Source organism: Balaenoptera acutorostrata, chromosome 13 (genome assembly GCF_949987535.1).
Source record: "Balaenoptera acutorostrata chromosome 13, mBalAcu1.1, whole genome shotgun sequence".
Classification (NCBI taxonomy): Eukaryota; Metazoa; Chordata; class Mammalia; order Artiodactyla; family Balaenopteridae; genus Balaenoptera; species Balaenoptera acutorostrata.
Genome location: NC_080076.1, coordinates 66,911,477 through 66,927,997, shown reverse-complemented (window position 1 = coordinate 66,927,997; position 16,521 = coordinate 66,911,477). Strand labels below are relative to the sequence as shown.

Here is a 16,521-nt window from a genome sequence, read left to right as displayed (position 1 = left end):
AACCCCACTAAAATCCAGTTAAATTTGAATTGTAGGTATTGGGTGAATATAATGAAAAAGCGGGGAAGAACTATACATAGAATCAAGTGGAAAGATGGAGTTTAGTGCTGAAATGGGCATAAAACATCATGTGTCCAGAGCACAGGCTTTGCAGCCAGACCTCCCTGGTTCAGTCCACAGCCCAGCCGCTTACCAGCTGAGCGTCCTTTGGACAAACTACTTAACCTCTCTGGGCCTCTGTTTTCCCATTTATAAAACATTAGTACCTGCATCACAGGGTTTTGTGAATGTCTATACTTCTGGTATTGGTAGGACTAGGTTCTGAGATCTCAAGACAGAGTTTTTCATTTATATATCTTGGGTCCTTTCTATGTCTCTCTAGTTATAAAGAACGGGTACATAATGTTCCCTTGTGGGTGGCCTGTAGTGTCTTTCACAACCTCATGTTGGACATTGACGTTCACATCAGTTATCTGTTGCTGTGCAGCAAACCCCTCCACAACTCCGGGCCTTCAGATCACCCCATATGATGCTGCACACCTGAAACTTAGAAACAGTTCAGTCAAACCAAACCAAACTATAACTAGGTTAATGTGGCACCTTGTGAAATGAGATATAGAAGAGGATCTTACTAAAATTGACCCTTATTACCAAAAATTTTAAAAACCCGACCAGTACATATTTGTTCCAAAGCCCACGGGGCTGGGTGCAGCTGGGCGGGTCTGCTCGGCTTGCCTCATGCTGCGTAGCCTAAGGGTGCCTCACAGCACCTAGCACCCCGTTGGCTCTTATCCTACAGTGGACCAGACTGGGCTTCTCATGCTGGCAGCGGCATTCCAAAAGAACCAGAGCAGGAGTTGCAAGGTCTCTCCTGGCCGGGTCTCAGAAATCGACATTTCTGCCACAGTCTGTTGGTCAGAGCACATCACGAGGTCAGGCCCGACTCAAGAGGGGGAGAAATGAATCCACCCCTTCGTGGGAGGAGCTGCAGAGAAATGGGGGCCATATTTATCTGCCACCAGGTTGCTTCTAGTTTCTTACTACAGCATTGGTAAATGTATTCATTTAATAAATAGATGGGTATCTATTCTAAGGCCCTGGACATAGAACAGCAGTAAAACAGATTTAAGAACCTGCATGCAGGTAGCTAATAGTCTAGATTTGCATGAAAATAACAGGAAGAAATGAATGGAAGACTTCGGGGATCTCAAGAAATTAAAACTTTCAAGCTGAAACACTGGTGCTTTTAAGTCTGGTTAATAGTATTGGGTTAGCCAAAATGTTTGTTCAGATTTTTCCATAAGATCTTATGGGAAAACCCCAGTGAACTCAAATAGTTCACAGAAAAGGAAATGTAAATGCCTCTTAAATATAGGAAAAGGGACTCATTGTTATTTATTATGTGAGATACGAACATTGAAAGTTAAGTAATTCCATTTTTTTCCCACTCATCACAGTAGCAAGAATCACAGAGTTTGATAACCCACTGTGTGGTCAGGGCTGTGGGGAAGGGGGATCTTCTCAGAGGCAGCTGGTGGAGTGTGAATCCATGGAGTCTCTCTGAAAGGCAGCTTGGCAATTCTGTCACATGTCTTTTGTTCCAGCAATTCTGGGTATTGCACTTTTGGGTTTGCCAACCAAATGGGGGGAAGTGACATTTTAATTTGTTTTTCTTTAATTAAGAGTGAGGTTGAATATTTTTTCACATGTTTGTTGGAAATTTCTGACTGCTGAGTCTCTTGAACCAGTAGTAGTGTAGATTTTTCTTCAAAGGAATCTAGCTTAGGATTCTCTCCAGAATTACTCCCATGAGGGGGAAGAAATGATTATTCTTCAGCAGATGGTACTGGGCTAGTCAAATAGCTATTTGGAAGAAAATCAGTTTAAATCACTATTCACACATCAAAGTGAATTCCAAAACAATTGATGATCAAATACTTTCTTAAAAATCATACTATTAAAAACTAACAGGGACTTCCCTGGTGGTGCGGTGGTTGGGAGTCCGCCTGCCAGTGCAGGGGACGTGGGTTCGAGCCCTGGTCCGGGAGGATCCCACATGCCGCAGAGTGACTAGGCCCGTGCGCCACAGCTACTGGGCCTGCGCTCTAGAGCCTGCGAGCCACAACCGCTGGGCCCGCGTGCCACAACTGCTGGGGCCTGCAAGCTCTAGGACCTGTGCTCAGCAACAGGGAGAGGCCACCACAATGGGAGGCCTGCGCACCGCAGCGAGGAGTGGCTCCCGCTCACCACGGCTGGAGGGGGCCCGCGCGCGGCAGCGAGGACCCAACGCAGCCAAAAATAAATAAATGTATTTAAAAAAGGAAAAAAACTAAATATTCAGAGCATTCAGTATTTTTCTGATCTCTGCATGAGGGAAGAATATCTTCCTAAGCTTTAAAAACAAACCAGGATGGCGCAGTGGATAAGAATCTGCCTGCCACTGCAGGGGACGCGGGTTCGATCCCTGGTCCGGGAAGATCCCACATGCCACGGAGCAACTAAGCCTGTGTGCTACAACTACTGAGGCTGCGCTCTAGAACCTGCATGCCGCAACTACTGAAGCCCATGCACCTAGAGCCCGTGTTCCGCAACAAGAGAAGCCACCGCAAGGAGAAGCCTGCACACCACAATGAAGAGTAGCCCCCACTCGCCACAACTAGAGAAAGCCAGTGCGTGGCAACAAAGACCCAACACAGCCAAAAATAAATAAATTAATTTAAAAAAACAAAACAAAACCAAGAAGACAAACATAAATGAAAGGTAGTAGATTTAAAAGTTTAAAATTTAAATTAGACTAGACCAGGTGTGGACAAATAGGTGTAATTTGCTCTAGATTGAATAACATTTAAAGAATCCCTGTCCTGTTTTGTTGATGGCCACATACATGGTGCTTAGGTCCTGTGCTCTGTGATTGGCCTCCTGAGTGCAGACTTGTGACCTCACTTTTTCACATTTTCCTAATCTCAAAATTGGGGCAAGTTTTACCCACCTCATAGGATAACTGGGAAGGTTGAGAGCTAAGAACATTAGGGAGGGTTAAGAACAGTAGTTCTTAATGTTAGACTTCTCGTTAATGTTACTAGTGTTTAAAGAGCAGAGAGAAATCTAAGACATCAGTGGATAAATACATGAGCAAAGGACAGGAACACACAACTTCCATGGAGAGGTACTGAGCCGAGGGTCACTGTGGGAGGAGCCAGTTGGGAGTTAGCAGTTGAGAGTTTAGTCTGGGCCGTGTTAAATTGTTAGAAACGGCTTCCCTGGTGGCACAGTGTTTAAGAATCTGCCTGCCAATGTAGGAGACACGAGTTCGAGCCCTGCTCCAGGAAGATCCCACATGCCGCGGAGCAGCTAAGCCTGTGCGTCAAAACTACTGAGCCTGTGCTCTAGAGCCTGCGAGCCACAACTACTGAGCCTCCGTGCCACAACTACTGAAGCCCGCACGCCTAGAGCCTGTGCTCCGCAACAAGAGAAGCCACCACAGTGAGAAGCCCACACGCAGCAATGAAGACCCAACGCAGCCAAGAATAAATAAATAAATATTTTAAAGAAATTGTTAGAAACAACCTCAGCGCTAACTGTTCATTGTTCATGGATCAGAGTCAACTGATACATCTACTCAAAGGAATATTATATCAAGTCCCTAAAAGTGATTTTTACAAAGTTTTTGTAGCATGGGAAAATACTAATGAGCAGTGTTGACTGAGGAAATAACACAGCCTTTGTTATGTATAATATCATCTCAACTGTGTGAAAGAAGATGCACAGGGAAATTCTACAAAACGTGTCCAGAGATGAGCAGTGGTTCCCACTGAGTGATGGGGCTGTGGGCGTGGGGTGAGTCATCACAGACTGGAGGGTCGGCTCTTTGAGGCCTTCTCCGTCCACTTCATGAGAACCCACTGGGACTGGCCTCAGCCCGAAGAAGGACTTCACCGGCTCTTGGAATCAACGGGCCCAGCAGGGCTTGGATTCCGGGCGTAGCCGCTTTGCCCAGAATCTGGACTTTGTCATTCAGCATTGCCTTCCTCTGTTCCATCTTTCTTGTTAACCAGCCTCTTTTCTCGTGGTGACACGATGGCCACCAGCATCTCCAGGCTCACACTGACCTGTTTCCTGATAGTTTTAGCTCAAGTGTGGGGCTGACGCTCACTTCCTCTGTGTCCACACCCTTGACAGTCATTGTGGCCAAGAGAACCTGGTGAATGTGGCCGAGCTGGTGTCACTGCTCCCACGGGCAAGCCTGAGAGCTCCCGCATGGCAAGTGCAGCTCCGTGTGGTTAGAGAGCAGGGGACACCGGTGCGCAAAGCCAGCAGACGGCTGTCAGCGTGTGAAGAAAGATGAGGAATTCTGTTCTCTTGGTCCCACTTTTGTTTTTCGTTTTTTGTTTTTTGGGAGTTTTTTTTGGCCATGCCATGCGGCATGCGGGATTTTAGTTCCCCAACCAGGGGTCGAACTGGTACCTCCTGCAGTGGAAGTGCAGAGTATTAACCACTGGACTGCCAGGGAATTCCCCTATTTTTTGAAATTTTTAAAAATGCTGTTCTTGTGAGAAGTCTGTGTCCATTTCTCAGATAACCTGGTATTTGAAAAGCCTCCAGACTTTATTACTGCTCCTGTAAATGCGTATACATACATATAAGTTCTCAATGGGATAATAAGCTGTATCCTATTTCATTACCTACAGAGAGTTTCTGTATACAGAGAGTGAGAGTCCTGAGCTGCCAATAGATTTAGGAGTTTTTTTAACAGATGGCATTTGAAATCCTGGAAGAGGCTGGGGAGGTGAAGAGTGAGATGTATAAAGAGCTGGACAAGAATCTTCCCTGGGCAGTGCGGGAGGGATGGGGACTCTCGCAACCTGTAGAGGAGATGGACACAGATAACGGCTTGTGAGAATGTGGCCGAGTTCAGCACCTCCACGTGGCACAGAGGCCTCCAGTTCAGGTCATGGGTGACCACATAAGAGGAGTGGGAACACGGAGACTGAAAGGACTGGGCCAGGTGAGGGCAGCAGGGGGAGCCACAGCAGGGAGGATCGACTTTGGGTGGGGAGAGGGTTCCCTTTTTCCACAGAAGGACGCATGTGGATCTGGTGGAGGAATGTCCAGGAAGGTCACCCCTGGGGATCTTGATTTTCTCAGAAGGATGTGCTGAGAGGAATGAGGGCCAGTGGGCAGGAAGGGCATGATCCACCCATGTGAGTAGAGAAGGGCTGACCAGGGCTTTCCCCGAGCTCTTGGGGACCATGATAAGATTAAAGATCTTGAGTTTTTGTGGCTCAGCAGTTCTTGGTAGTGTGCTCCTTAGACCTCTAAGGTCCCCAAGATCCTTCCAGGGGGTTGGTGAGGTGAAAACTTCTTTCATGACGACACTGAGGCATCCTGCACCCTGTCCCTTGTGCTGCCATCTGTGCTCAGTGCAGGGCGAGGCAGCAGTGCCAGACTCCCAGCTAAAACCAGGGCAGCTGCGTGTGAGGTGCCCTTGGTGAAGCAGCACAGAGAACTCGCTTTGTTGTATGCTGTCCCTTGTGCCAGTCTTTTTAGTGCTCCATGTGACAGCGTGGGATAAGTGCACGCAGAACACATCTGCCACATACTGAGTGCAGTGGTTTCCTCAAAGGATAGTGCTGTGCAGTTGTTTGAATCGTGAGTTGAATTAGCTGCTTTTTAATAATTGATCCTCAGTAGTTTTCAAGAGTAGGGCTCTGAGATCAGAAAGTTTGAGAAGCACTGTTGCAGTGGCACAGTCTACACAGGTGACCTTTTTCTCTGGCCCTGCTCAGAAATTCGAGCTGAGGATGGAAGTGACAGATGGCAACCTTGATCTGGGATCAGAGTGTTGCTGGGTAGGTGAGATGGCCCCAAAGCAGTGCTGCCAGCTGGGTGACCCGCCCCAGGACCTGGAAGGAGAAGTGATTGATGAGCTGGAAGGGTGGGGTCATGTTGCTGCACACCCCCCGGAGTTAGAGGGGAGGTGTGGGCTCATGGCCACCACCAGGGAGAGTCAGGATCGTGGTCGGATGTCATCCTCGCCTTGAAGGGGCTTCAGTCTTTTAGGGGAAATAAAATCTGCATCCAAGGAAGCATATGCACAGCCAGCGTGATTCATACGTCAGAGTGGTGCCAGCGGGATGCTGAGCATGTGGGAGGAGGGAGGCCGGGCTCTCTGACTGTGGGAGCAGCACCTGCCAGCTGCTTCCCATCTCCCCCCGCTCCCCTCCTGTAGCTGCGAGCAGTGCAGAAATAACGCTGCAGTCAAAGGAGGCTGGAGAGCCAGTCAGTTTTCAAGTAGCAAAAAAAAAAAAAAAACTCTTTTCTTTTGAAATTGTTGGCTAGGATTGAACTTGAAGGAACTGAAAGGTCTGTTTTAGGCATGCGTCAGCTGCAGAGCATCCAGTTGCCTTGGAGTGTATCCCTCCTTAATATCAACAAGACTTGGAATTTAAAAATAATGCTGTTAGACTCTTGACTGTGGCTGGGCCCTCGGCTTCTCCTGACATGGACGGAGGTTATCTGATCTCAAGGCAGTCCTTGGGGAAATGTCTGTGAGCTCTAGGGGAGGGGTGCGGGTGCGGGAAATGAGGTCAGTTTTAGTACCTGTGTTAGTAGGTATGGTAGGGCTCTGAGGCCCAGCAGGTGTGTTCGCCCGTCATCCAGTTTGAAAATGTACTATTTGTAGAAATTCATTATGTGGGCTTTAAAAAAAAGTACTGGTTTTCACACTTCACTTTATGGACGTGAAAAAAGTCCTTTGTTGTGTGGAATTTCTCATCATGTCCAACACACAGTGTACCACATCGATGATCTCCTGATTGAAGGTGAGTAGGGGTGGTGTGCAGGGATGTGCACGTGGGGGCCCCGACCTCGGGCAGTGGGGCACCCCACCCACCTGCTCTCTCCTGGCGACTTCCTGGCCAGCCGCCGGCTGCTCTCCATCGGGGAGCACATTTCCTAGTGACTACAGTGATTTTCCATCACCGTTCTTTATCCTAGAGCTTAGAGTCGGGTGCTCATTTGCAGATGGACGAGGTTGATAACCTAATAAGAAACTATTACCATGAGTAACAAGGCTTCATTAAGTAGATGCCAGTGCTTTTGTTTTTGTTAGTGTCAATACATTTTCTAAAAATGTGTGTTCTTAATAATTACCTAGTAGTTTTTAGATTTATTTCTTGGAGCCCTTGGATTTCTCAGGGGTGTCTCAGGGTCGTGAGCACCACTGGTCTGAGCATTGTTAAATAAAAGGAGACAGTTTTAAAAGAAGCCCTCTTTGTTACCTCTTTACCAGAACAGTGATGTCTTTTCTAGCATGTATTCTCCCTCATTGAAACCTACTTCTGACACTAAATACAGGAAGCATTTTGTCACATGACCCTTAACCCTGGTCCCAGCCGCTGTCAGCCGTGCCCCTTGGCTGTCCTCGCGGCCTGAGGTGGTGCCTAGACACTCTGCAGAGGGCCCAGGGCAGGCTGCTCAATGGCCACCGCCTCCGGCTTGTTCCTGTTGGCCCTGCACTTGCTGCCTTGCTGCATTTTCGACATGAAAGAGGTGGTCAGGGCTGAACTGCCGGCCAGGTCGAGAGAATACTTGTAGTTTGGGGCCTTGGAGAAAGACGCCAGGCTGAGAGCAGGCCAGGGGGCCTGTGCTTTACACATGCCTCTCAGCCGGGACCTGGAAGGAGGAGGCTGAAACCACATGGGAGGCAGTGACCATTGCAGAAGTGACTTTGGAGTTGACTTAAGAGCAGTACATACATAAAACCTCTGCTTTTGACCCTGCGAGCAGAGCCATGATTTAGGACAAGGCCAGGTTTTGGGAGCAGACTTGGGCTTGAATCCTGGGCACTATGTGGAGCCTTTGCTGAGCACATCACCTTCGTGAGTCTGGGTCTCTACTAGCAGGTGCTCAGACTCAAGCTCAGAGATGGAACAGGCACCCCTGGGTGGCGGGGGCTCCTTTAGCTCGGTTGTCTTGTGGGTCAGTGGACTTAAACAGGAAGACGAGAGAGTATTTCATTGACTGTTTCTTTGGCTTCTCACCTCTGCAAAACCTTTCTCTTTGTAGCTCTGGATTTACTGGACAAGATGTTGACGTTCAACCCTCATAAGAGGATTGAGGTGGAACAGGCTCTGGCCCACCCGTACCTGGAGCAGTACTACGACCCAAGTGACGAGGTGAGAGCCTGCACCCACCCGGCTGAGTGGCCCTGCCGTCATGTGCCTGAGACTAGTGCTGTCCCCACAGCCTGAAACCCCTTCCTCTAGGTCCCCTGCATAGGGTGGGGCTGGGGAAGTGGAGGGGGGAGGGGAGCACAGGCAGGGAAGGGATCCCAGGACTGTGGTCATGGCCTGTGGCAGGAAGAGACATGGAACCGCAGGGCCCGCCCTGAGGGTGGAGGGGAGGAGGGGACAGATCAGCCAGGACAGTCCCACCAGAGCTTGGTGGCTTCGTGTCTGCCTCCCTATGTGCCTCCCTAGAGACACGAGAGCCTGTCATGATGAGGAATGCTGGTCACAGAGGTGCGTGTGCGAGTCTCCAGTGCACACTGGGCATCCAGGTGAAGGTGCTGTATGTCGGGCATCTTCTGTCCAAAAGTCCCCGTTCCTTGGCTCTTTGGTTCCTCTGGGGGCTCACTTTTAACTTTGTTCTCTGGAGGATAATGAAGGGGAAAGTGCAGTAGGAACCAGAAATGTGGATCTTTCTAGTTGAGGCTCAAATGCATAGACAGTAAGCCTTCACACTCCTGTTTTTAAAAAAGGGAGAACCAAGAGGAGTGTGTTAAAGGGGAAACGGAAGAGGAAAGGAAGAACTAACTACAAAAGTGAAAAGCAGTTACATGAAAAAGAGGAAATCAAACAGGAAGCATTTATCAGTCAGCTTCCCCTTCCACAGCCTTTCCCGGAAACAGTTGATGTGACCTCCGTGGTACATAACAAGGCAGCAGCTGAGAACATGGGACCTGGGGCTCTTACTGCCCTGTGAGCTGGCAGTTTCCTAAGCCCCACGTCCTACTTTCAGGCTGGGGTGGTACCCCACACCCCAAGGGGGCCAGGCAGATTAGAAGGGTGGCATGTGTAGGGTACCGTACGTCGAGCCCTCCTTCACGGAGGGGAGCTGCTTGTTTTTCTCTTTTCCCCCTTTCAAGAGGCCAGGGCCTAGCGCAGAGTTTGGGGTGCATGTTTCCTTCCCCTTAATACCTGGTGTGAGGGTGACACGGATAAGGTCTGGGGTGCCTGGTAACAGCTGTATCGTCATCAGGTTCTGTAACATTGCATTCATTTGGGGGCGGGTACTTACAAATCAAAATATTAACTGACTAATTACATCTTTTATCATTGAGTATGCATGGAGGTTTTTTGATATGAATAGACAGTATTAGCTTTCTGGTTATTTATAGAGAGTATACTAAAAAAAAAGCGAAAACTTGCAGAAAAAGACAAGAAAGATCACTTTGTAGTCTTGTTATGCAGTTATCATTATTAAAATTTTGGAGTGTTTCCTTCTCAGTCTTATATTTCTATATCTAAATTTTAAAAATAAAGTAGAATTCATTCTGTTTAACACAAATATGGGCATTTTGCCATGATTTTCACCTTGCTTGCGGCTTCATTTTTTAATGGCTCCATAATATTTCTTCATATAAAGATAACCGTAATGTATGTAATCAAATGCATTTATTCAAGTATTGAAGGTCTTGATTGTGTACACATACCACCACCAGCAGCAGCCCTCCCATCACAGCAGATTCCTGTGGCTGCCATGTGCATGCAGTGCCTGAAGACATTGGAGAATCATGTGGGGACGCTCCCTCTCACTGGTTCAGGGCTCTCGGGAGGTGCACTTCCGGGACTGGGGCGCAGCACAGGGCTGCTCATCACAGGTGCCAGTCCTGCCGTCTCAGTTCCAGAGCCTGAGCCGTGGTCTTTCTGTGGAGTAGTGAATGACTGCCTCAACCACAGCCACTTTTGTCTAAACATTCTGTTTTCTTTTCAAGCCCATCGCCGAAGCACCGTTCAAGTTTGACATGGAATTGGATGACTTGCCCAAGGAAAAGCTCAAAGAACTCATTTTTGAAGAGACCGCTAGATTCCAGCCAGGATACAGATCTTAAATTTCTCAGGTACCTGGAGCTTTACCATATAGTAAATCCTAGCAGAGGAGACAGGTAAAAAGTGTTTAAAAAGAGGAAACACAAATCTCAGTTTTAGAGAATATATGGAACGGGAGAGAGAGTGGGGCTTGTTGTGTTAGAACTCTGTAGAAATGAGCAGTGAGATAAAGAATTATGACCAAGGGTTGAGGCACCTTCTGGGGAAATGTTTTGGACAGACCAGCCCGGGACAGCTGGATGGCCGGGCAGCGGGGTCTGCAGACAGGTGACCGAGGGGGCTCCGGGCAGGGTTACGAAGTGGGGGGGTTCTGCAGCGGTGGGCATTGGGGGTTCTCAGCTGGATCTTAAGTCCATTCTCTTCCGCCTGGGCCTTTTTATTTATTTTCACATACTGGGGTCAGGCTGAGGGTTGGTCTGAGGTTGCCTGTGTTGGGCAGCATCCAGGCTTGAGATCAGAAGCTGCTTGAGGTATTTCACACAGAGGGTGTGGGATCAGTCAGGAGGCTGTGGAAGGGCTGGAGAGCAAGAGGGGGGTGGTGGGGCTTCCTGCAGACGGGGGTATGCAGGAGCTGAGGGGAAGCTATGTGGTCAGCAGGCCGGGAGGGTGCCGGGCCCCTGCCGGAACTGCAGCTGTTAGAGCATCACCATTGCTGAGGAGGGTCAGGAACCCGACTGCCACTGACCCAGGGACCTCAGGGACCTGAGTCACCGCCACCCTCCAGTACCTCTGAAACCCAGGACCACCCCTCCTGAAGAGCCACGTGTCACTAGAGGCAGAAGAAGGAAGGCTTTTCCTCTCAGTGCCTGCCACTGGCAGTCCCACCAGAAGCAGCTGCCAGGGACAGGCAGCGGTGCTAAGGCAGGGTCCCAGCCCCAGAGCTCAGAGCAGGGGACAGGGAAGGGCAGGAGGGGGGCCACAAGCAGATGCGATCAGCTCACCTACTCACAGAGCCACCAGGGCTGGACTGGGGTAGAGGAGAGGGTGGGAGAGGAGCTTCCAGACCTGGGGCTCAGACTGGGGTGTGGTCGGGAGAAGCAGTGACTGCAGGGGAGTGAGGGGAGCAGAGCCCGAAAGACCCCGATTACCTAACCAAGCAAGGGAGGGGGACTGGCAGGCCCTTGCTGGGACACACTGGAGGGCAGACTCCAAGCCCGAGCACATGTGCCCCCAGCAGCCAACCTTCAGGAAGTGTCTGAGCAGGAAGGGGAGATGCCGCAGGGGACAGGGAGGCCAGTCCAGTGGGGTTGGAAGCGTTCATCCGTCCACACCTCACGTTGGGACAATTTCTTGAAGAATTTGTTGCACACAAGGCACTGCACGGTCATTCACTGACAGAAGGAAACCGGCCCCTGGGACCCAGCTGTTTTCACCCCTTCCTGGCCTCTCTGCCTGCATTCACGGTGGGGGGATTGTCTCTGCCAGGGACCTGCTCTCCCGTCCCCGTGTCCGTGCCAGGTCGGCCTGGCTGCGTTGGGTGAATAAGCTTTTGTTTGGCTCTTTACAGGTTAGGCCACTGACCCCTGGCCTGGAAGGTTGAGCTGAGCAACTTTCTGCACGGTCCCTTCCATGGGTTGCTTTCCTGTGTGTTCGTGGCCCCTGATTTCCCTGCCTTCTGGTTTCAGGGCATACATGCTGTGTGCTCACCCCAGTGAGCAGAACAGACAGGACTGAACGTGACCCCCGAGGAGCACGTGGCCTGAGAGGGGAGAAAGACACAGACCATCATGCACATCTTTGGTGTAGAACACCTGGGGGTGATGGAGCTATCAGTTTGTCATTGTTCATTTAATCCCCGTCATGTACTTCTTAGTGCCAGGTAGGAGGGAACGGATGGGTAAGACCCAGGCTTTGCTTTCTAGCAGCCTGATGGCAGGACCCGGGGAGTCAGGCCCAGCATCGTGGTGCTGCACCAGGGGAGGGTTCGGCCCCAAAGATGCAGAGCGCCAGGAGGGGGCGCCCCGCTGGTGGGGAGGGGCCGCCCCGCTGGTGGGGAGGGGCCCGCCTCTCCTCACAGGTGGTCTTAGGTCCTGAAGCGTCAGGGCAGCTGACACTGGGCAGTCTGGGTGGTGGGACCTCAGCAGGGACTTGTGGGGTGGCTGATCAGGCAGCAGGCATAGGGGAGCGTGACAGTGACCAGGGTCCTGGGCCGCAGGACAAGGCTGCTGACTGGATGCCTACTGGAGGCCATTAGCACACGGGGACCGAGCCCACCCGGGGCCCACCCCAGCTCTGAGTATCCAGGGTTGGGGCCTGTCACCAGTGGAGGCGGTGGCAGGGGGGTTGCTCTGTGTTTAGTTCACTTCCTCCAGGCACACAGAAGGCACAGAATGTGCTTGTAGCCTGATTTTTTTCCCAAACGTTTTTTAAATGACAATTTTCACCTATTCTGAGAAGTTGAGGGTTTTACAGTAGACACCCATATTCCCACCACCCCAATCCTATGATTAACGCTTCATTATACTTTCTTTGCCTTCTCACGTATCTGTCCATCCATTCCTCCATCTACCCATCAATCCATCTTGTTTTTTTCTGTGCATTTCAAAGGAAATTTCCAACATCTAGACTGACTTATAATTTAGTCATCTAGAATAGAAAAGTGAGTGCAGAGGAGGGTGGGGCGGGGGCGTTGTTAAGCTCTGGGCCAGGTTCTTTCACAGACATTGCCTTTTGATGATCACAGCGTTCTCTGAAGTCAGCACACAGCCCAGGTCTACGACTGACGAAACTGAAGGAGTGTGTTTAAGCATTTTGCTCAAGATTATACATCGGTGGCAAAACTAGGCAGAGAGTCCAGGTCCTTTAGACTCAGAAATCTTTTTTCACCTAGATTTGCTCCCCAGGGAGATGGAGGGACTGTGGGTGTGAGTTCCCACCCTGCAGCGAGGGCAGAACTGCGCAGAGGAGAGCCTGGAGGTGACGGTGCTGTGACACACGGGGCCACCTGGGAAACGTGCTCGCACAGCTGTGGGGGCTTCGCTGGAGGGGACAGCAGGGACCGCTTCAGAGGAGACCCTAGGTGTCCCCTGCTCGCTGATGTTCTTAGTGGCGGCTCTGAGTGATTGTGAAGGGTCAAAGTATGTTCATTATATTTTGTTTAAGGGGCTCTATTTTAGAAATGTTTTTACTGGAAAGGTAAAAAGGTGTAAGTGGTTAATACGTTGTGACAAGTCTCCGATTCCTCCAGCCTTGGGTCAGCCTCATCCTTACAGACCGTCTCCTTACCTGCTTCCTCGAGAAGCTGGGGAAGAGGAGGTGGTGCCTGCCTTTCTTCCTCCTCCGCCCGTCAGTGGACTTTCTCGGGGGGTGGGGGAGGACTGATTACTAGGGGCATTAACCTCTTGTTTCCCTTTGGTTTCATTAAAGATAAAAGCATTTAGGGCAGTTTTAGTTTTCTGCCAGCTGCTAGGTGTGGCTTCAGTTCATGGTGGCACGCCTCTAGGAGGAGGGTCACGTCTTGTCCCCGAGCCCGCCTCCCCGAGCAGCAGACAAAGACTATCCACCTGGCAGTGCCTGTGAGCCAGGTGACACCTGCCGGTGGGCGTTTAACAAGCCACGTCTCCAGGGGAAGGAAGGTCTGCTTTGGTCGCATCCTGACACACTCGATTACCCTCCCGCTGTCTCCACGTGGCTTCGTTGTGAGACAGAGAATGTGCAGCTCTCCTCCCCAGGATGGTCCTTGGGGTGGAGGGAATTCCCGTGTCCACCCGCGCCCCACCCCCAGCCGTCTGTGCTCACAGCTGAGAGCTGCTAGTCTGTAAACGGGTGGAATGGATTTAACCCAGAATATAATTTCCTCAAGTAAAATAGAGATGTTAGGAGAGTGATGGGGGACCTCAGGGGCCTCCTGAGGGATCCTCGGGCGTCTGCAGGGCTGGGGGGCCTGGCGGGACAGCAGCCATTGGGTCCCCTCCTTCCCTTCCCGGGTCCAGGCCCACCAGCTTCACGCTTCCTACCAGCACTTGGTTGTGCTTGTTGTGCTTAGTCACAGAAAACTTGAGCATTAAAAACAACACATTTTCTGCCTCCTGTGTGGTTGATTCTCACCTCCCTGCTCATCCAGAGAGAGAGACGTGCTGAGAAGAGGAGGCAGAAGCGTTTTCCACTTCACACATGTGTTTACAAAGATTCTCAGACTCTGGTTTGGACCGTTGGTTAATAAATGGCATCTGGGGAATACTGACGCTGGCCTGGCTGTGAGCGAGCGTGCGTGTCTCCCCCTGAGTGTTCTGGAAACATCCTCTGTGAAACGTCTGAGAGGAGGTGCCCGGGACCGGGGAGGGTGGGTGGAGGCAAGCCCACCCTTGAGGAGCCTCGGGTGTGACTCATGCCATGTGGTTCTGATGGAAATGACCTTTTCTGCAGGAGTGTTTTTCCTTTGCTTTTTCACTCTTCCATTTTCCTAGCACTGCTGCTGCTGCCTTTCCCACGTGGTTCACCCTTAGCTCACAGTCGGCCTGTCTGTTTCCCAACAGGACACGGGCTCCGAGGACGGGCCACGCGCAGGCATCGCTGTTCTTCCTCCCAGCTCCTGACCCCGGGCCCGTCTCCAGCCTGTCTTGGCGTGTCCACCTGACTCCTTTGAGCCGTTCGGAGGGGCAGTTTCTGGTAGTTGTGGCTTTTATGCTTTCAAAGAATTCCTTCAGTCCAGAGAACTGTTCCTGGCACCCCTGTGTGTGTCGCCCTCCGGTGACCTGCGGCAGTACGTACTTCAGGGCACCTACTGCTCACCTTGCTTTAGTCACTAATCGCTTTCTGGTTTGAAAGATGCTGTGGTTCCACCCTCCCTAGATCTCCCTCCCGATGCCCTGCTGACTCCGCCCTCACCGTCGGTCACTGCCTCTCACCTTCCGGGAGGGCGGCGGCTCCTCGGGCACTTTAAGGCAGTGACGGCCCCTCTTTGCACTCCTCTCCCACCCTGCCGGGGCCCCTGCAGCTCGTGCTCCCACCCCTGGACCCTGTGGGTGCTCATCAGCACCTCTCCTCGTGTCATGTTAATCCCTAGCAGATGTGAGGTATATGTACTGCTTGCCCAGCTTTTAGAAAATTCAGTCCTTTTTCTAAATAAAAGGAAGAAGTCCTGCATCGGGCAGTTCCACCTGTACCATTTACAGGGGCACAACACTTGCCAAAATGTGTTATATGCAGTTCTGGGTGTTTGTAAGACTTATGCAAAAAGATGTAAAGTGGCAGCTTCTCTCGGGATTTGGTGAGAGGTGCGCGAGGTCATGCAGGCTGCCCAGGTGGCGTGGGGCTGAGCTCCACGCCCAGTGGGCACAGGTGCCACGGGTGCTGTGGCCATGCTCGACGCCTGAGGGTCTAGCGGAGAGGAACGCTGCATCTTTCAATGAGAAAGTGTACACTTCCTTTTCCTCCTACAGCATGTCAGCATCTCAAGTTCATTTTCAACCTACGATATAACAGTTTGTAATAAAGCCTCCGTGAGCTCATGACTGGAGCACTGTTCTGTCGTCAAGTGCTCGCTCACGTCTCTGATGTCACCGAGCTCAGGCCGTCAGGAGCAGCTAGCACTAGGTTCTGCGTGCGTGGAGCCCTAGCCCCTGCCCTCCTGAGCCCTCTAGTGTTTGTTCCCGCCGCCGCACCCTGTGGTGTGGACTCGGTGTTCTGTCCCGGTGCGGTGCCTCCTCTTGACTCCCCCACTGCTCTCTGTGGTGAGAAATCTGCCTTGTTCAGTAATTACTGTACCCTCGCATGACTGTTACAGCTTTCTGTGCGGAGATGACTGTCCAAGTGCCACATGCCTATGATTGAAACAAAAAATCTATTGTTACCTCTGAGTTGTGTTCCACGGAAAATGCTATCCAGCAGATCACTTAGGAAAAATAATTCTATTTTTAGCTTTTCATTTCTCAGCTGTCCTTTTTTTCTTGTTTGATTTTTGACAGCAATGGAGAATGGGTTATATAAAGACTGCCTGCTAATATGAACAGCAATGCACTTGTAATTCATGAAAATAAATGTACATCTTCTATCTTCATATTCATGTTAAGATTCGGTGTTGATTTCCTCTGGATTAGCGGGTCCAAATGGACCGTCAGGCTCAGTCTGTGCTTTAGAACAGAAAGGCTTGCAGGCCTCCCCTTCCCACCGGGCACTGCCCGAAGACTTTGCTTTACGTCAGGTGATTTAGAAAGGATTTCTGGAGGGTTCTTTTTTCCTTCCACACAGCAGAGAATCAATTCTGACATGTTCGTTTCTTCAGATCATAGGTCTGCAGTGCTCTGTCAGGCTCTGATGAAGCAGTCCAGATGTCTCAGGTTGGATTCTCTGATTCTTTCTAAAGAGGGCCGGCCTGTGTCCCAGTTGAGTGCTGGGAAGGGCTCCACCCCCCAGGTGGCTGACTCATCCTCAGAAATCAAAACTATGTCTAGGTTTTTGCCCTGAGATA

The 16,521-nt window shown here is 50.8% G+C and overlaps 1 protein-coding gene across 1 annotated transcript in view; it reads left to right on the top strand.

Annotated features, from left to right (window-relative positions):
• Positions 1-16,110, top strand: part of MAPK1 (mitogen-activated protein kinase 1) — an 84,150-nt gene extending 68,040 nt beyond the window's left edge. Inside the window, exons 7-9 of the mRNA XM_057526257.1 lie at positions 8,068-8,177; positions 9,998-10,123; positions 14,588-16,110. Coding sequence (XP_057382240.1) covers positions 8,068-8,177; positions 9,998-10,114 — 227 coding nt within the window. The 3' untranslated portion in view covers positions 10,115-10,123; positions 14,588-16,110. The remainder of the gene's footprint in view (positions 1-8,067; positions 8,178-9,997; positions 10,124-14,587) is intronic.
• Positions 16,111-16,521: the final 411 nt, after the last annotated feature.